At 42.7% G+C, this 21,021-nt stretch overlaps 1 protein-coding gene across 13 annotated transcripts in view; it reads right to left on the bottom strand.

Moving 5' to 3' along the window:
- Positions 1–958, bottom strand: part of SRRM1 (serine and arginine repetitive matrix 1) — a 29,219-nt gene extending 28,261 nt beyond the window's left edge. For 11 of the 13 annotated variants that reach the window (XM_082613044.1, XM_082613048.1, XM_082613045.1 and 8 more), the window contains exon 1: positions 812–958. In XM_082613044.1, coding sequence (XP_082469170.1) covers positions 812–832 — 21 coding nt within the window. In that variant the 5' untranslated portion in view covers positions 833–958. The remainder of the gene's footprint in view (positions 1–811) is intronic. The other 2 variants (XM_082613039.1, XM_082613047.1) reach the window with 1 other exon arrangement.
- Between the last annotated feature and the right edge of the window lie 20,063 nt (positions 959–21,021).

Below are 21,021 nucleotides of genomic sequence, written 5' to 3'. Positions count from 1 at the left end.
GCCAACTACGACGAAAAAACGTCCCCGTCTGCAAGTGAAGCAACTTTCCTCCAGCGGACTTTCAAAAGAGTAAAACAAACGGGGAGGGTGAGGGGTGAGGAACGGTGAGCGGGAAGAAGAGTTGATCTACCCCATTCCCCCGCCTCCATACACGCGCATACTTTTTGTTGCACCCTCTGCCCGGAGAGTCTCATATTCAAACGTTCTAACCACAAATTATCGGCGTTCCCCTCCCTGAAGGGATATCAAATTGGGCGGGAGCTCCCGCGAACTCTGACCCCGAGCCTCCGCGAAGGTTTAGACCAGGAAGGGGGGGGGGTCGGCGCCCGCTTTCTCAAGAAAAGCGGCTTAACGCTGCTTCCGGTCCACGCTCTCCTGGGGCGGTACCCCCAAACCCGTCCTCCCCAGGACCCTGCAGCCGCCGGTCACCTCAGGGTTTCCCTCCGGCCTCCCCCCAGGGACTTCCTCCTCGCGCGTCCGCTAGGCCCCAGGACCCGGCGACGCGCGCGGCTCGGCCCGCAGGCCCCGCCAAGCAGGCGGGCGGGCGGCGAGGTACTGCTTCGGGCCATTCCCGCCGCCATTTTCCGGCGACTGTCGCCGCCGCGTAGGGGGGGACGATTCCGGAGGAGGAGACTGCGCAGGGGCGCACCGGTCCCCGCCGCAGGGCAGAGGGGAGCGTCCGTTGGCATCAAGGATCCTTAGGATCTTGGAAGCTTCCGCTCGCTGGCTACCCCGTCCCGAACTCAGGCCTCCTGCCGGGCCTTACCGATAAGCCCCTCACCTCACCCCAGATCCCCGCGTTCCCACTTACGCGGAAGAATCCCGCGTCCATCTTGCTGCCTCGCTCGGAGATCGCTCCCTATCCCAAGGTGCACCGCGCCACCGCGACGGAGGGCGGGACCGGCAGGGAAAGCGGAGCGCCGGGACGCAGAGCGCGCCGCTCCACCCGACCCACCAGCCGACACGAGGCCGCGCCTGCTCAGTGTGGCGAGCGCCCGGCACGCGTGCGCACGCGCGTCCACGGAGGCGGGCTGCTACCAGGCTCAGAGCCTCCCCAGTGTCCAGTCCAGGAGGAAAGCCTCGCGATCGCAACCAATGGGGGGGGGGGGCGGAGAGACAGAGACAGAAAGAAAGAGACGGAGAGAGAGTGTCGTCGCGTCGCCCCGCCCTGCGACTCCTTTTGTGGCGCTCAGTCGGCCTTGTTCCCGGAGCGTGAATTGATCCATCCTTCCTCCCGTAGTGGCGGAGGCCTCCCGCCCTGGGGGGCCCATAGAGCGATTGAAGAGAAAAGCTGTTACCTCAGAGTGACGTTAGTGGGGCCGCCCGTGTCGTTATGAAAGTTGTGACTGTGTTGTTTTTACGAGTTTACCAGTTACGGAGATCGGCCCTGAAGTAGTCGAGCTATGCAGTATGAGTGAAATCTGCATTCTGGCCCTGCTCTCTCGGCTTTCCCTCCCGTCTCCGTACAACTCCTTAGCTTTGGGGAGAAGCTGGAACTGTGGTTTAGATGAATTTCGGTTTCGGCTGCCGGGTCCCCACGCTAGCGGGCAGGAAGCTGAGGAGAAACGTGGCCCCCGGACAGAGCCTGACGGAGAAGCGGCCTGCCTCCAGGCCTCGGGGCCCTCGGGGCCCTCGGCCTCCGCCTCGGTGGCCCAGCTCTGCCTCCCCAGCGCCCTGCTCCGGCTGCGAGGGCTCCGGCTTCGGATGCCTTCTGCCAGACTTGCCCTAAGCGCTCTCTTTTTCTCTGAGAGGGAGCATGTGACCGTTCTGTGACCATCTTTTGTAAAATACCCCCACCACACACACACACACACACACACACACACACACGCAAACACTCTAGCCTCCCTTTCCTGCTTTTTGTTCATAGCACTCATCTTAAAACTATGTGTTTACTCTCGTGGTTTTAAATACCAACTGCCTCCTAACAACGTCATAGATTTCCAGTTCAGATCTCTCTCCCGAGCTTCAAACGTGTATTGGCAACGTCCTCCTGGACGTTTCCACTTGGATAGACGGCTCCTGGTTCCTCCTCCTGTCTCCCGAACACCCTCCACCCCGCCAAAAACCGACCCGCTCCTCCCAAAGTCTTCCCTGCCTCGGTTGATGGCAGTATCTTTCCTTTTCTTTAAGACACAAGCCTTGGTTTCGTTCTTGACTCCTCTCCGCTTATATCCCACTTCCAAACTGTCAAGAACCCGCTCTGCTATCATCCTGCTTCAAAGCACTGTCGTCTTTGGCCTGAACTTCCGCCCTGGACTCCTAACTGGTCTCCCTACTTCTGCCCTTGCCACTCAGCATCTATTCTAAATGCAGCAGAGAGATCCCGTTAGAAACCTTAGGAGTATCATTCTTAAGCTCAAAACCTCCCTATTAATAGTCCCTTATTTTTCTCAGAGCAAAAGTGGAATCCGACCTGATGCTCCCCTATCTCTTCTTTGATCTCATCTAGTACCCTAACACTGGTCACTGCTCGAACTTCTTAAGCTAGCTCCTGCCTCAAGACCTTTGTAGTGGTAACTTCTGCTCTTCCCCCCAGATAGCTACCTGCAAATTTCAAGATTTTACTCAAGTATCACCTACTCAATGAGGCTACCCTGACTGCCCCACTGGAAATTGCTCACATACTCTCTCTACAACCCTGATGTCTCTCTCTCTCTCTCTCTCTCTCTCTCTCTCTCTCTCTCTCTCTCTCTCTCTCTTTTTTTTTTTTTTTTTTTTTTTTTTTTTGGCTGCATTGGGTCTTAGTTGTGGCACACACCATCTTTTTGTTGTGGCTCGGGGGCTCTTCCTTGCGGTGCGCGGGCTTCTCTCTCTCGTTGCGTTGAGCGGGCTCCAAAGCGCGTGAGCTCTGTAGTTGCCGCACACGGGCTTAGTTGCCCCGTGGCACGTGGGATCTTAGTTCCCTGACCAGGGATTGAACCCGCGTCCCCTGCATTGGAATGCGGATTCTAAACCATTGGACCACCAAAGAAGTCCCCCACTGATGTCACTTAATCTACTCTGTTTTTCCCCATAGCATTTATCACCTTCTAGTATTTGTTTACCTATTTTAAATGTGTTTATTATCTGTTCCCCACACTAGAATGTAAGCTCCATAAAGTCGGGGCGTCTGTCTTTTTTGTACACTGATATGGCCCTAGCACCTAGAACAGTGTCTGGCACATAGTACAGGCTCAAATAAATTTTGCTGAACAAACAAAAGCTTTGCCAGAGGGTCAAAGATGGGGAAGTAACTGGTTTCCACATAACAAGCCAGTTAACCAGATGGGACTATCAAATCACAATACACATCTTATTACTATTCTCGATGGTTCTGATTAGTCATTCTGTTTTATCCTTCCTTCACTGTTTCTGCTCTTTTGCTGCCAGTCTTGTAAATGCTGCTTTTCTTTCTGGCTCTGTCATTTACTCTTTTGTCATTTCCCTAAAAAAGGTGACCTATCCGTCCTCTCTTGGTTTCAATTATCTTTTTGTCTCTCAAACCTGTATGTATCAGGCACAGGTCTGCCCCAGACCTGTATTTTCAACTTCCTGCTGACATTCGCTTGGATGTCTGTAGGCACCTCAAACTGAATCCATCTTCTGTCACCTGTCTCACCCTCCCTTTTCCCATTCTCAGTGAGTGAGCACACACTTCTCCCTATCATCGTTCTTCACACTCTATATCCATCACATCTTGCCTTTTCACCTCAGTCAACTTCCTTCTGGCCCCATTTCCTCTTGAATTCAGGCAAGTTGGATTGTTGTCTGGATCGTTGCACTGACCTATTAACCATTTTCCCTGCCTTCAGGGTTGATGTCTCCATCCTATATCCAGAGTGATTTTCCAAGATGATAATATTGATTCTTTCACTCCCTTGTTTAAAACTCATCGGTGGCTTCTCAGTTGTCCTCCAGATAAAGCCCAAACTAGTTACTGTGACTTACAAAGTCCTTTATGATTTGTCTACTGCTCCCTTCTCCAGACTCATCGCCTGAGTTAATCTGCTCCCTCTCCCCATGTCTCACTTCTTTTGTTTTTTTGCTTTAAGGTTTAATTAAATATCACCTATTTCTGTGATAGCAACATCTATATAAATAACATGAGGCCAATAAAATTACATAGGATTCTGAAAGTCAAACTAGTCTCTATCTCCCTGGTATTGTCACAACACTAAGAAGCCAAAAGGAGAAGAAACATGGTATCAGAAGCAATTTGTTTTGTATATCTCACATGGTACAGTTTGTAGTAGGTTTATGGAAAAGTCAGGTTGCCCTTTTTTTTTTTTTTTTTTTTTTTTTTTTTGCGGTATGCAGGCCTCTCACTGTTGTGGCCTCTCCCGTTGCGGAGCACAGGCTCCGGATGCACAGGCTCAGCGGCCATGGCTCATGGGCCCAGCCGCTCCGCGGCATGTGGGATCCTCCCGGACCGGGGCACAAACCCGTGTCCGCTGCATCGGCAGGCAGACTCTCAACCACTGCGCCACCAGGGAAGTCCGCCCTTCTTCTTTTTGACATTTGTTTTCTTTTATCAACATAGATGTCGGTTTCTTTTTTTTATATACAGCAGGTTCTTATTAGTCATCAATTTTATACACATCAGTATATACATGTCAATCCCAATCGCCCAGTTCATCACAGCACCATCCCCACCCCCACGGCATGTCTCACTTCTAAACTGCAGCCACACTGAACTACAGACACTAGTCTAATGATGAACAGGTGAGGTTTCAAAAGGCAGTTTTTTGTCTGTACGTTGGTAAGCCAAAAGAGACTAAGAAGTGACTCAAATGTCACCTCCTCAGGTGAGCCTTTCCTGAGCAGCCTTCCAGAAAACAGCAGAACCCTTGCCACCATCCATCCTACCTTGCTTTATTTTTTCTTCATAGTACCTGACATTGTTATCTATTTTGTTTACATGCTTACTGTCTTTGCCCTCTTAAAAAAAAAAAAAAAAAGCTCTATGAGGGCAAAAATCTTGTCCATCTTGTTCACCATTAAAGCCTTAGTGTCTGAACAGTATCTAGCACATTCTTGGAGGTCCATAAATATTTGTTGAATGAATGTATGAGTGAGAGTCTAAGACTCAGTCACCAAAAGCATTTCTACCAATGAGTGAGTCTGGTCTTTGAAATATAACCATTGATTCTATAAGGAAAAGTCCACATTGAAAAATCTGCTGCGGCAGAGCAGGCTCCTCCCTAGAGGTGCAGTGGGGAACTACAGTACTTGGCAGTGAAGGTATTCGCAGACACCATCTCCTGTAAACTCTGATGCTGTGCAGATCAACATGGGCCTTAAAGCCAAGAAGCCATCCCCAGGGTGGCTCTTTGCTCTACCCGGTCTTTAAGTCCTCAAACTGAACTTCAAAAGGCTAATAGGCATCCAACCTTGGTGCTGATCCTTTAGGTATAGGCTCCATTTCCTCTACTGCTTTTCCTCATTGCTTGTTGATTGCTGTTAATGGTATAGGGGTTTCATTTGTTGCCTATTGTCCCTGTCCTCTAGACTCACTCCTACTGAAAATACATTCACCACTGTGCTCAAAGACCCTTTCCAGAGTAAAATGTATCAGCTTTTATCCATCAGTCATTTTTATCTCAGTTATGAGATTATTTTAGTCTATAGCTTGTTTGGTAAATTTGTTTCATTTTGAGATTGATGAAGAAATCTTTTGGGAATAAAGGAAAACAAAAGTTGAGTTGAATTTATCAATGATAGATCAAACTGTCAAACTATAAGAAGATTTCTGTTTGTGTTTGCATATATAAATATCTAACGTAAAAGATATACAAGTAGCAACCTGGGGTTTTCTAAACCTCACACTTTCCTAGTCTAATAGCAAGGCTCACTAGATGGCGATCTACCCTTTCAGGATAACATACCTCTTTGGCCAGGACTTGTTTCTAGAAATAAGTCAACTATCACAAAGACATATGGTTTGATTTGTTGTTTTTTACTGAGCCCTTACTCTGTGCTCAGCATGGTATTCTTAGATATAGTAAGAGATACAAAGGAAGTTTAAGACAATCCTCAGAGAGCTTATAAGCCAGAAAGAGAACAGCAACAGGCAAAGAAGAAAACTGTAACTGTCTGCTTTCTAGCCCTTAGAAAGTCCCCCACAGATGCTATGTTCAGACATTGTGTCGGCACATTTTTAAAAGAAGGGCTTGAAGAGCAACAGAAGTGTCCATCAGATGGGAAATAGGAGCCATAATTAAGAGAATTCTCTTTCCCATCTATGTTTTCTTGTCTTTCGATGACAGTATCTTTCTTTTATGTAGGACCTCAAAATAATAGCATTTACCGTTTTGTGGGGCATACTATGTCAGACTTCATGTTAATGCTTTAAACGCCTTAGATAATTCAGTCCTCACAATAATACCTAGTAGGTTGTTATGGGCTGAATTTTGTCCTCCCAAAATTCAATGTTAGAGTCCTAACCCCGGGTACCTCATAATGTGATTGTATTTGGAGACAGGGTCTTTAAAAAGATAATTAAGTTAAAATGAGGTCGTTAGGTGGGCCTTAATCCAATACGATTGATGCCCTTATAAGAGGAAATTAGGACACAGACACATATAGAAAGAAGAACATGTGGCCATCTACACGCCAAGGATAGAGGTTTCAGAAGAAACCAGCCCTGCCAACACCTTGATCTCAGACTTCTAGCCTCCAGAATTCAAGAAAATAAATTTCTGTTGTTTAAATCAACCAGCCTGTGTTACTTTGTTGGAGCAGTGCTCACAAGCTAATGCAGAGATATTATCCCCATTCTAGAGATGAGTAAAGTGAGACCGAGGAAGGAGAAGTTAGTTGCTGAAAATCACACAGCCAGCGTATAACAGAACTCAAGTTCAGGGTTTGGTTTATCTGCTGAGGGCTGAGACCTCAACATTACAAACGACTTGACACTGAGGGAGGGAATGTAGACAGACCTTATCCTACTGGTCATTCAGTAGGCAAACAAACCTCCTCAGTCTGGTCAGTGAATGCCTCCCAGTCTCACCCAGGTGAGAGGAAGGGAAAGCCAGAGAGGCCTGGCTCAACTTTCTTCACCTTTGGGCTCAGAACTCTTCTGGCAGTGGTGGCCATAAGTGGTCAGTGATGCAAATCATTCTTGACTTCATTTAAAATGAGCCACAACTCCTGTCATTCTAAGAGGTCTATCTTTTTTCTCTTTATCCCCCATACCCAAATTCCCTAGCTGGGCAGGGTCCTTATCACATTGTCTTGTAAATGTAGGGCTGGCTAGAAACCAGACACAGGGAAGTCAGCAACTATAAATTTGGATCACACACCTTCCCTTTCCGCCTTGGGGAATGCCTGAGGGGTTGTGGTCCAGTGACCCATGGGCAATGGATAAAGACATTTAGGCCAGCTGTAGAGTGTATGAATTATGACTTGACCCATTGCTTACATCCCAAGGAGGGTCACCATGTCATCAACAAATCAGGATTGTCTAACTTAAACGAACCTACAAGCAGATGAGTGGGGGTAGTAGAGCCAGCATGTGCACTAATCATATCTAGACACCTACTCCCACGGTAGGAGTGCCTGTCATTCCTCCAGTCTCCTAAGGTCCAGGCAGCAGCTGGAAAAAGGGTGAGGAGCTTCCATACCTGCAAGGCAACTCATGGACCATCACAGGCACCCAATATAGGTTGAGATGTTATGGTCTTCAACCTCACGCCAAAGAAGTATGTGTAAATGTAAAGTGAATTAATAGAAATGTTAGTCTAGAATAGGTAGATTAGACATTTTATGTTGGAAAGTATTTTGTTGTATTAAATAATCCTATAATAAAAATATAAAATTTTTAAAAGGCTACCTCTGGTTTGTTTCTATTTCTTATATTAAAGACAACTAAGTGAATACAAAACAATTCACTGCACAGACACTCTGTGGTTTGACACCCTAGAGTTGTTCTTTCCTAGAGGCTTAATTTTTATTTCCCCTGAACATTTAAGAGACACACCTGGACTGTTCTTCCTGCTTCACCCCAAGCTCCTCAAGATGGTGAATCTGGGCAGCCTGATTAAAAAAATGTAGATTCTTGGGCCTCACCCCCAGAGTTACTATCTGTGTGGAAGGCAGGAATCTGCATTTTGAATAAACATCCCCAGGAAATTCTGATAGGGAATCTTACTTCGGGAAACGCCGTTTTGATTTTTCACTACGACCCTGAGAGCTGATTCTTAAAGCCAGAATCCTCTGCTTTAGACTCTCAGGGTAATTTATGTCCCATTACCAGTTTTCCCCTGGTAAATCTTTGCAGAGCTCCACAAGGAAAGGTCAATGCTTATTATGTCCTCCAGAGGCTCCTTCTACATATAGTCCAACCCTCACCCTCCCACAGCTTTCTCTTCTTGTGGAGTAAACATAATTTCTCCAGAGTGGCTCTGGGGGGACTGTGGAGCCATCAAAGCCCCCTGTCTCAAACCTCAGAGAAGACTGGGGGCCTCTGACCCAGATAATGGACCCCTCACAGTTGCAGACCACTGCCAAATACCCCCTTCAGTTGTGACTGGAAAACTGTGTCCACCTCTTCGTGAGTATAGAGCCAAAAGACACAACCAAGCCAAAGATCAGGAGAAGAAAGGATTTATTACTTGCAGCAAGTAAGGAGAACACACTGGGGATCTTTCCTAAAGCAGCATCTCCCAGAACAGTAAAATTGGGGAAGTTTTAAGCTGAGGGTACATGCATATTTATGAAGGAGCTTGGACAGTTGACAGAGTCTAAACTTTAGTTGATTGAAGTCACCAGGGTCAGAAAAGGTCAACATCATCGTCCCTTAGGTTCTGGTTGATCTGGTGGTTGAGTGCTTCAGGCTAACCTTTACCACTGAAAGATAACCGGAAGTTTTCACAACTGATATGTTTTCACAACTGATATGTTACCTTTGTTACTGTTACTTCTCTTGCCAGATAGCAGGTAATGTTTCTGCATTCTTTTGTTCCCTTAAGATCATTAATTACTGAGACCTGTTCAAGGGCAAGTATTGTAGCCAGGATTAGATCACAAATGGCTTAGGCCAAAAATGGCTTCTCTTATGTCAAGAAAGCCATGCTTCGTTCTGTTTCTCCAGGGACCCCCTACCCTATCTGCTTATATAACCACAGCCCCGCAAAGTTTGGGGCAACCTGCTGTTGGTCACTGACAAGGACCATTGCTAGCTGTGGGAAATGCAAGAAATGAGGAACAGTAGGAATAAAGCGGTCCCCAATTTGACCTGCCAGAAGCCCAAGCTGCCTCTGGATTTTCCTGATAAGGAGGGTTACCTGCTATTCTTCAGGACCTAGTTTATCAGGGTCTGGTCTTGTAAAGTTTGGGGCATCACTGTCAGCTCTCTAAGAACTGGTGTCTCAAGTCTGAGCTCCATTTGACAGTCTTGTTTCTGGGAATATTACCCCCAAACTGGGTTTGCCTCTTGGTGGGTGTCAAGCCAATAGACACAACCAAGCCAAAGATTGGGAGAAGGAGGGATTTATTATTACTTGCAGCAAGTAAGGAGAACACTGGGGATCTTTCCTGAAGCAGTGGCTCCCGAAACAGCAAAATTGGGGAAGTTTTTTGTTTGTTTGTTTGTTTTTTAATAGGTGAACCAGATATTTGCATGTTTAATCACATAAAGAAAATATCTATATAGTTAAAAAATGTTATCAGTTGTATAGTATAGATGCCATATAACAAATGTCTACGGGGTTCATCTGAAATTCTTTAACACTACGGACAGAATATAAACCCAAGTTAGGGTGAAAGCTACTCTTTCCGCAAGCACTTATGCACATCTTTTAAGATCGTCTAGGACAAGTTTGTAACAATGATAATAATACCAAGAATAACGATGATGGTGGTAACAGCTCACATTTATTGAGTTTTTAGCATATGTCAGAGCTGTTCTAAGTATTTTACATGAATTTATTTAATCCTTACACCAACCTTATGAAGTTAGAACCGTCACCGTCAAAACTGGGGAAGTTTTAAGCTAAAGGTATATTCATATTCATGAGGGGGATTGAGCAGAGGAGAACTCAGCATAGAATTGGGGCAAAGGTTGACAGAGTCCAAGCTTTAGTTGATTAAAGTCAGGAGGATCAACATCATCCATCCTCCATGTGGGTGGGGACCTTATTTGCTGCAGAACTCAAAGATATATTACTATATATATCTCTTGAGGAACCAGGACCCTGCCCCAAGGCAGTACTATTGTTTCTTGACTGCTCCTCCCTTGTTTCTGCATTCCCTACCTTAAGATCATTAATCACTGAGACCTGTTCAAGGGCAAGCATTGCAGCCAGGCTTAGATCACAAAATAGCTTAGGCCAAAATGGGTTCTCTTATGTTGAGAAAGCCATTCCTGGTTCTCTTTCTCCAGGAACCCCCTAACCTAATCTGCTTACAAAGGTTGCCTTGAAGTCCAAGGTTATTTCTCCAGGATATCTGAACCTCTAGAAATGTTCTACCACATTGATAGATGGTCCTCTGTGATCACTCTGGTGTGAACTGAAGGCAGATCACTTCCCCCCCCACCCCCGACCATGGACATTTGTGAATCCAAACATGTGTATTGTGTCTACCATAAACTTCTGACTTGTGATGCCATCTTCCTGGGAAAGGGAAGTGTTTGAAGCTTTGATCCACAAAAATTGGGTGGGAAAGAAGGGTTGAGTCCTATTTAGATCTCTTGGGTTGTTATGAGGGTTGCTAAAGAAAATTAGATTTTATAGATAATTTAGTTAATAGCATATGTCAAATTTTATTATAATCTTGTTCCAAGGGAAAAGGCTTTTTAGTGGGCCAAATAAAAAAATTTGCTCCAGGGACTTCCCAGTGGTTAAGACTCTGTGGTTCCAATTCAGGGGGTGAAGTTCGATCACTGGTTGAGGAATAAGATCCCACATGGCCAAAAGATTTTTTAAAAAAATTGCTCCATTATGGAAAAAAGAAAATGGATAGACAATCATTGTTTGATAGATAAAGAAAAAAGGATTTCTAGACTCTTGATAGAAGACGCTCAGACTCTCAGAAGTCAGTTGGGTAGGTGAGTAGCTAGTTTCTAGAATAACTCTTAATCCCATTAAAATTCATCAGAAACTTGTTTTAAACATTTTCTCAGAAATTTTGTTTTTGTTTTTCCTAGAGGAAAGCTGTGAATTACATCCTACAGAAGCATTTTTCCTTAGATCAAGTTTGGGACAATTTATCTTTTACTATGATTAAATAAGTTTATATTTCTAAAATGTTTAGCATAGTCCTTGGTATATACAAAACTTTAGAAGTCTTTGAGAGAGAGAAGAGGAAGAGAAAGAAGAAAAGAAGAAAGAGAAAGTTATTAGAAGCTACATTTCTCTCTTTTTAAGCCTTAGCGCTTAACTCTTGTTAAGAAAAACTTCAGAATTTGGAAATAGGCTAAAAGGAATTATTGCATTTCTTTTTAATATTCTGGGGCATTGCCTAGCAGGTCCTATCAGTGATTATCCAATTTTTTAGAGGAGTGTACTTTTATTTCATTTATTATTTACTATTGATTAAAACATTTAAAAACTCTGAAAGCCTAGATGTTAATTTGTAGAAGACTGAGAGCAATGCAAATGCTTTTTGCCCAATGGCAATAGAAAAAAATTTTACCGGAAAAGGTAGCCACAAAGATTATGGTTTTATTACCCTTTGGGCATTAATTCGTTTTTCTTTTTTGTTCCTGATTTTCAGTCTTTCATTCTCTTTGTTGAGATGATATCCATTGATCTGATTTTTTTGTTTTGTTTTGTTTTGTTTTCTCCCCCTGGCCACACCACACAGCGTGCAGGATTTCAGTTCCCCGACCAGGGATTGAACCTAGGCCATAGCTGTGAAAGCCCGGAATCCTAATCACTAGGTCACCATGGAACTCCCATCCATTGATCTGTTTCTAAGTTCACTGATCATTTCCTTGGTTGTATCCAACCTAATGTTGATCACATCCAAAGTGTTTTTGATTGCAGATACTGTATTTTCAGTTTTGGGATTTCCATTCTTTCTTTCTTTTTTTTTTTTAATAGTTTCCAAATCTCTCCTGAAATTTCCTATGTCTTCATCACTATGTAGATCTTCTCCTGTAGACTCTAACAAATTTATCAATTTTATCTCAAATTCTTTGTCTGCGAACTCCAATGTCTGGGTCATTTGTGGGTATCTTTATATTGACTGATCTTTCTCTTTATTACAGGTCACAGTTTCCTGTTTTGTTGAATGTCTAATAATTTTATTATATATTTGACATTGTGGATGATATGTCATAGAAACTGTATTCTGTTATCTTCCTCTGAAGAATGTTGTTTTATTCTAGCAGGCAGTTAAATTACTGACAGATCACTTTGACCATGCTTTGTTAGGCAGGTACATTTCAGGAATTGGGGTCTCACAAAGAAAGGAGACAAATAATAGGGCAAAAATAATTTTTTGAAGAAATACTAGCCAAAAATTTGGTTTAAAAAACAGTACCCAAAGATCCAGGTAGCTCAACAAAAGTTAAGGAGGAGAAAGTCAAAGAAAACCACACCTAGGCACATCATTATCAAACTGTTGAAAATCAAAAATAAAGAGAAAATATTTAAAGCAGCAAGAGAAAATAGCTGCATTGCAAATAGGGGAGCAATGATGAGAATGACAACTGATTTCTTATTGGATTGGAAGCTAGCAGATGATGGAACTACATCTTTAAAGGGCTGGAGGAAAAAGAAAAGTCAACCTAGAATTCTATATCTAGTAAAAATATTTTTCAAAATTGAGGGTGAAATCAAGATATTTTCTGATAAATCAAAGCTGAACCGATTTTTCACCAGCAGACCCTCACCACAAGAAATTCTAAAGGAAATTAAGTAGGTTGAAAAGGAGTGATAACAATTGGAAATTTCAATCTATAGAAAGGAAGGAAGAGGGGCTGAGTTCCTCCCTGTTGGTTGTTTGGCCTGGGGTGACTCAGCACTGGAACCCACAGGGTCCTTGGTGGGGCTGGTGGTGGACTCCAGGAGGGTTCAGGCCAGGGAGTGCCTCCCAGAACTTCTGCTGCCAGTGTCCTTGTCCCTGCAGTGAGCCACAGCTGACCCCTGCCTCTGCAGGAGACCCTCCAACACTAGCAGGTGATAAGAATGGAGGTGAGCCTGATGATGCTGAACTGGTAAGGCTCAGTAAGAGGCTGGTAGAGAATGAGGTGCTCAAGGGTATCCAGCAGTATCTGAAAGAAACACAGAACAAAAACAAGCCAGGGTGGGCTTCCCTGGTGGCGCAGTGGTTGAGAGTCCGCCTGCCGATGCAGGGGACACGGGTTCGTGCCCCGGTCCGGGAAGATCCCACGTGCCGCGGAGCGGCTGGGCCCGTGAGCCATGGCCGCTGAGCCTGCGCGTCCGGAGCCTGTGCTCCGCAACGGGAGAGGCCACAACAGTGAGAGGCCCGCGTACCGCAAAACAAACAAACAAACAAAAAACAAGCCAGGGGATGGGAACTCTGTGAAAACTGAAGAGGCTGATAAGAGGGCACTGACAGTGCCAATAACAGGAAATGAGACCCGAAGGCAGGCAGGGCCCCGCCGTGAGAAGCATCGTGAGAAGCATCCCTGCTCCCTCTGCCCAGTCAGCGGGCTGCATTGTGCTGTTTAAGTGTCTCCTGTCCAATCTGTGGAGATTGCCTAATGCTTTCATGATTGATGTGTTTGCGTTCCTGAAACACAACAGAAGAGAAATGGAGTGCTGGGACTATCAGAGGAAATTAATTTATGAAGGAAGAATGGCACCGGTTTCACTTGCCCTCAGCCGAGGCTGTGGGAGAGAGGATTTTGCGTTATGCCTCGTGGACTCAAATTAAAGGCCATGGAAGGGGCCTTGCTGTAAATGTAATACTGCCATTTCTGTTGCTTTGCAGGGCATTTGACTACTTTATCTGAGGCCAAAACACACACAGAGCTAACGAGTGCTACGATTAAAATGATCACTGTTGAAATTATTATCCATATAGTTAGTCTATAATGTTTCACGTTTGTCCTATGTGGGCTGTTGCTATGCAGTGATCTTGTTTCATGTAAATGATATATTTTTGGTGAAATGCAACCTTTTCTATAAATGTGGGCAGCATTTAAAGGTTTCTTTTTAACCCTCTTTTGATAAGTCGGTGTGCCATATTTAATGTTTTTCATTGGCATTTGCACATAAAATGTATCATATAATTTTTTTCCCATAGGCCAGAAACCTATTGGAATCCGGGACTTAATTAATGAAGCTTTGTGCTCAGAGAGGATGGGTCTGCAGTCCAAAGTGAAACAGATAAAGGAACTTTTATTAAAGCCTGAGACTCAGGCCAAAATTAGGAGGGAGCTTTTTGAAGGAAGTCATTAACAATAGTAATGAAGGAAATGATGTTGATTTCAGCACAATTTTGACTTAAGCTCTACATTGCTATTGTGGTACCAGAGTTTATGAAGTCTTTTCAGCTCATTAAATAGCTCTTTGGTAAATGTAAAAGAAGTGTTCTGATAGAGTCTGCACCACAGCAAACCAACAATGGTAAGGAATTAACAATTTCTTACCAAAGAAAACTGATTCTGCACTGTTATTTTTAAGCTGAATTTGTGTTTTAGAATGTTTATCTCTATGATATCGAGATTCATTTTATAGAAAGGACTTCTTAATTAGCCATTGTGAGATGTTCATTGGTTCCTCACAAATAAAATATACAGACCGTGGAAAATCATTTACAGACAAAAAAAAAAAAAAACAACTTACAGTATTTTAAGGGTAACTTGTCTCCTGTTGACATGATTTTTGTTGTTGTTAAATCAAAAGAAGCATTGTTCACATGTATCTATGCCTAGTGTTACTTTTAATGAGACTTTGAATGTTTATTGATCACCAGTACTTGAATGAACATTTTAAAATGTAATTATTGCAATCACTGGTTAAGAATGTTTTATAATGTCCATATGTGTTATTTTTCAATGATAAAAATGTAATTTGCTGGGCTTCCCTGGTGGCGCAGCGGTTAAGAGTCCGCCTGCCAGTGCAGAGGACACGGGTTCAAGCCCTGGTCCGGGAGGGTCTCACATGCCGCGGAGCGACTAAGCCCGTGAGCCACAACTACTGAGCCTACGCTCTGGAGCATGTGCTCCGCAGCAAGAGAAGCCACCACAATGAAGAGTGGGCCCCGCTCACCGCAACTAGAGAAAGCCTGCCTGCAGCAACAAAGACCCAACACAGCCAAAAATAAATAAAAATAAAATAAATAAATTTTTTTTTAAAAAATGTAATATGCTTTTTAATTTCTTAATGAATGTTTGGGATTTTTATTTTCTACTTTTCAGAAGATAAGCCCCAGGTCTTGCTGTATCCCTCACAATCTGAATTTGTTTGCACTGGTTCATTTCTAAAGAAAATTGTTGAAAAATTTCCCTCCCATATGATAATCACTGGTAACAGCTTTTCTATAGTCAGTGTAAGATTGCTGCTACTAAGAGATCATGATGGAGGGCGAAATTATTAGAGATAAAATATGTAATCATTTCAAAGATAAAATCCAGTTTACCCATGGATTTTAGCTATTTTTTCACTTGGTAAATTATGCTGCATTTATTTATAAGTGAGTTTATGCATTTTCATGCCTCTTAATAAATGTATTGTTTTCCTGTAAAAAAAAAAGAAAGGAAGGAAGGAAGAATAATGGGAATGGTAAATAAGTGGATGAATATTTTAAAATACAACTTTTTGTTCTTTTCTTAAATTTCTTAAATGTCAATTGACTTTAAAGCAAAACTAATAAGAGTGTAAGTTGGGATTTTTTTTAACACATGTAGACATAAAATATGTGGCAACGACACAAAGGACAGTAGGGGGTGTAAGTGGAATTATACCATTGTAAAGGTGTCAGTTTTCTCCAAACAGATTTATTTTTATTGTCCATTATCCAATAAAAATCCAAACAAGTTTTGAGGAACTTGCAAGCTGATTCTATTATTTTTATGAAGACAGATGTCCAAGAATAACCACTGCTAAAGAGCAATTTAAGGTGGGAGGCCTCAACCTCCTGTATTAATTAAGAAAATGCAGTATCTTAAGTGAAGTAAGTCAGAAAGAGAAAGACAAATACCATATGATATCACTTATATGTGGAAACTAAAATATGACCCAAATGAACTAATCTATGAAACAGAAACAGACTCACAGACATAGAGAACAGACTTGTGGTTGCCAAGGGGGAAGGGGCATGGGAGAGGGATGGAGTGGGAGTTTGGGATTAGCAAGTGCAAACTATTATATACAGGATGGATAAACGAGGTCCTACTGTATAGCACAGGGAACTATATTCAGTATACTGTAATAATCCATAATGGAAAAAATGTAAAAAAGAATGTATATATATGTATAACTGAATCACTTCTCTGTACAGCAGAAATTAACACATTGTAAATCAACTATACTTCAATAAAAGAAATTTAGAAAAAACAACAAAAAAGCAAACATATTGACAAACTCACCAAAGAAAACAATAGCATAGAAAAAACCCCACATGTATATGAAAATTTGACATAAGACAGAAGCAGCTTTGTAGATATTAGAGAAAGGATGAGTGACACTGAGACAACTGGAATATAGAAAAAATGAAATTGGATTCATACTTCACCCTACACATAAAAGTTCATTCCTAATGATTAAAAACTTTCATGTGAAAGGCAAAACTTAAAAAAAAAAAGCTTCGAGAGCATATCTTTAAGGCCTAGGGATAGGAAAGATTTCCTTAAACAAGATACAAAAAACCCTGCTAACTATAAGATAAAAATATGAATAAATTTGACTACATTAAGTAAAAAATGTTTGTTCATCAAAAGATACCACAAAGATGGGACTTCCCTGGCAGTCCAGTGGTTAAGACTCCGCACTCCCAATACAGGGGGCACGGGATCCTTGGTCAGAGAACTAAGATCCCACATGCCACATGGTGTGGCCTAAAAAAAAAAAGATATCACGAAGGGAGTCAAAACACAAGTTGTAAACTGGCAAACTGGGAGAAGATATTTGCTACAAAATTATTGAAACTGAGAAAAGATTAACATCTAGAATAGATACTGTTACAAACTACCATAAACGAATAAGAAAAAGACACACAACCCAATGCAAAGACTGGCAAAGACTTGAACCAGCATTTCACAGAACTTATCAACATATGACAAGATGCTCAACCTCTCTAGAAATCTAGGAAATGCAAATTAAGATCACAAGGTACCAGTTTGCATCTACTAGACTACTCAAAATTATGAAGGTGATACAAAGTGTTGAAGATGTGGATTAAACAGAACTCTCATGTACTGCTGGTGGAAGAGGAAATTTTACAAACACTTTAGAAAACAAGTTGGCATTATTGAATAAATTAAAGATGTGCAAACCTTATGACCCAGCATTTCTACTCCAAACAATTGTATGCATGTACCAAGAGATATGTATAAAATATTCATAGCAATATCCTTTCTACTGGCAAAAACTTGGAGGTAAACCTAAATGTCTGTCATCAGGATAATGGGTAGATTGTAACATGTTTCTAAAGTGGAATATTATGCAGAAAGAAACAGAATTAGGTACAGCTACATGCAACAAAATAGATGAAACAGAAATATAAAGTTGAGTGAAAAAAAAAGAAGTTGCAGAAGACTATGCACAGTATGAGCTCATTTATGAAAAGCTGAAAAAAACTAGCAAAACTAAACAATGTATTATTTTAGGGAAGCACACTTTTATGACAAATTTATTTTTAAAATGAGGAACATTCAGGAAAATGGTTCCCTGGTGTGGGGTGGGTGAGAATAGAGAATATGATAGGGAAAGAACACAGAGGTAGATTATTAAACAACACTGGTAATGCTCCAACTCGAGTTGAGTTAGAGCGGTTCAGAGCCATTTTTTAAAATGTTACATATTTTATTTGGTATTTTACAAATACAACACAATGTGGGGGAGAAAAACTCCTGGCAATATGGTTAGATTGTTGAACTCAATAGCTGGGATGCAAAAGACAATGGACTCATATTTTCAAAGTGCTGAAGGCAAAGAACTTTGACACTAGAATTTTATCTCTGGTTATACTGTCATTTATTTATTTATATTTTTAAAATAAATTTTATTTATTTATTTATTTATTTTTGGCTGTGTTGGGTCTTCGTTGCTGCACACGGGCTTTCTCTAGTTGCGGTGAGCGGGGCTACTCTTCATTGCAGTGTGCGGGCTTCTCATTGTGGTGGCTTCTCTTGTTGTGGAGCATGGGCTCTAGGCGCACGGGCTTCAGTAGTTGTGGCACGTGGGCTCAGTAGTTGTGGCTCGCGGGCTCTAGAGTGCAGGCTCAGTAGTTGTGGCACATGGGCTTAGTTGTTCCGCGGCATGTGAGATCTTCCCGGACCAGGGCTCGAACCCATGTCCCCTGCATTGGCAGGTGGATTCTTAACCCCTGTGCCACCAGGGAAGTCCTATACTGTCATTTAAATACTCGAGGAAAAAAAATATTTATTCAGTCTCAGAAATGTTGCCATGTAAAGGCTTTCTTTGAAATCCCTCCTAAAGTAAGCATAGAGCAAGAAGAGAACTGAATCCAGGAGAAAGCAATGAGATATGGGGAATAAAGGAGAATAAATGACTTAATAAATTTTATTAGTGTCTAAATAGTGATTTCTCCCCTTCCCTTCCTCTCCCCCTCAAGAAAAACAAAAAAACAAACAACAACAACAAAAGAACCCAAAGGTTGCAAACGTCAGAACTAAAACTCTGTGTGCTCTTACCTGGTAATCAGAGAAATGCAAATGAAAACAACAATTAGATAATATTTTATATCTGTAATAATGCCCCAAATTAGAAACTCAAGGTGCTTCAAAGGGTCAGGAAGGATACGGAGGAAACAGGATTTTCCACAAATTGTTGATGGGGGGAGGCATAAATTATGTGTGCTTTCTCCCTGGCAGGCCTTTTGGCTGTACTTAGTTGAATTAAGCATATCTGTGTTTGTCCTGTGACTCCCCAATTCTACTCCTGAGTAGACATACCATCCCACTCCCTCTACTCCCCACCCCCAAAATACCAAAAAGATCTTTCGCACAGATTCATAAGGTGTAAGCTGCAGAAAGTTTATTTCATGCTGTGTATATAGCTGGAGCTTCAGGCAAACCGTGTGTCCACCATTAAGGAGACGGATGAGAAAATGTGGCATTTGATGGCACACTATGCAGTGGTCAGAAATAACGAACTGGATTTACATTCAGCAGTACGGTTCGATCTTAAATATGTTTAGTGAGAAAGTAAGAAGCAGAATATCTACATGACATTTATGTAAATTTATGTACATTCAAAACATTTATTCTTAAATGAACACTGTATATTTTTCAAGACACTTGCATTCATCCCATCACGTATTCAATAGTATTTTTTTTAATACTTATTGTCTGTCAGGCACCACTCTTGACGTTGGGAATATAGCAGCACACTAAGCAAAACTGTGTTTTTTATGGAACTTATATTCTACTAGAAGAAGAGAGATGACAAGGAAAAATAAATGAGGAACACAGGATGGAGACTGCGGGTGGAGGAGATGTGCTATTTTATACAGGGCGGCTGTGGAAGTCCTCTCTGATAAGGAGACCGGGGGGTAGAAGCCTGCTTTAAGAGGAACAAGACTGGTTATGTGAGGGAAGAGAACTCCGGGCAAAGAGAACAGTATGTGCAAAGGTCCTGAGGTGGGAGAATGTTTGGCATGTTTTAGGACATTAAGGAGGCCAGTGCAGGGCCCGAGTAGAGTGAGAGAGGGAGTTACAGGAAGTGAGAGATGTGATGGGTGAGGTCACATAGGGCCTTGCAGGGTGTGGTAAGTGCTGAGGGTTTTGCTTGGAACAAAATGAGAATCCATTAGACGCTTTTTAGCAGAGGAGTGAAACCATCTGGCTTATTTTTACAGGATCACCATGGTTATTGTGCAGAGGCAAGACTAGAGGCTGGGAGAGCAGTGAGGAGGGATTACAGTGATCCAGGACACGGTGCTGGTAATTTAGAATAGGGTGGTAGGAGAGATGTGAAAGGCAAATCTTTAGAGAAAAAAGAAAAGCTGCCAGAGAGTTTCTTCAAGAACTAGGGATGGGAAATATTTCAAACAAGGTATTTTCAGAAGAAAAAGAAACAAATGAAAGAAACAAATTACATTTGTTCATCAAAAGATACCACCAGGGCTTCCCTGGTGGCGCAGTGGTTGAGAGTCCGCCTGCCAATGCAGGGGATGTGGGTTAGTGCTCTGGTCCGGGAAGATCCCACATGCCGCGGAGCGGCTGGGCCCGTGAGCCATGGCCGCTGAGCCTGCACGTCTGGAGCCTGTGCTCCACAACGGTGAGAGGCCCGCGTACTGCAAAAAAAAAAAAAAAAAAAAAAAGATACCACCAAGAGTAAAAAGGCAAGTTGCAAACTGGGAGAACAGAAAGAGTTTTAAAAAGAGTGGACAATTTATTAATAAATGGGTGTGAGGGAACAGGAGGAGCCTGAGATGTTGCTGAGGGTTCACTGGGAGGGAAGAGTAAGTTTAGGTGGAAAAAACAGGAGTTTGGTTTGGTTTATGTTTGGGATGCCCGTTAGACATCCAAGCGGAGGTATTGAGGAGTCTGTTGGCCATTTATCTAGAATAGAATTCAGGGGAAAGGTCTGAGGATACACTTTTGGGAGCTGCAGTAGATAGAAGGTATTTAAATCATGGGATTAGATGAAGTCACGTAGAGGCCACAACAGCAAGAGAGGCTGAGACCGAGCCCTGAGACACTCCATTATTTAGCAGGAGGGAAGGTGGTGAGGAGCCAGCAAAGGAGGCCGAAAAGGAACGGCCGCTGAGGTTGGAAGAGAACCAAGAGAGGGTGGGGTTCTGGAGGCCAAGTGGGGGACCATTTCCAGAGGGAAGGAGCAATAGGCTGTGCCCGATTCTGCTGATAAGCTGATAAAATGAGTGAGGAGGACTGAATAGTTTTGGCAAAGATAATTTAATGCAATGATGGGGTTGGAA

Source organism: Mesoplodon mirus, assembly GCF_964341445.2.
Source record: "Mesoplodon mirus genome assembly, chromosome: 3".
Classification (NCBI taxonomy): domain Eukaryota; kingdom Metazoa; phylum Chordata; class Mammalia; order Artiodactyla; family Ziphiidae; genus Mesoplodon; species Mesoplodon mirus.
The sequence above is the reverse complement of the archived record's forward strand: the minus strand, read 5'-3'. Positions and strand labels throughout refer to the sequence as shown.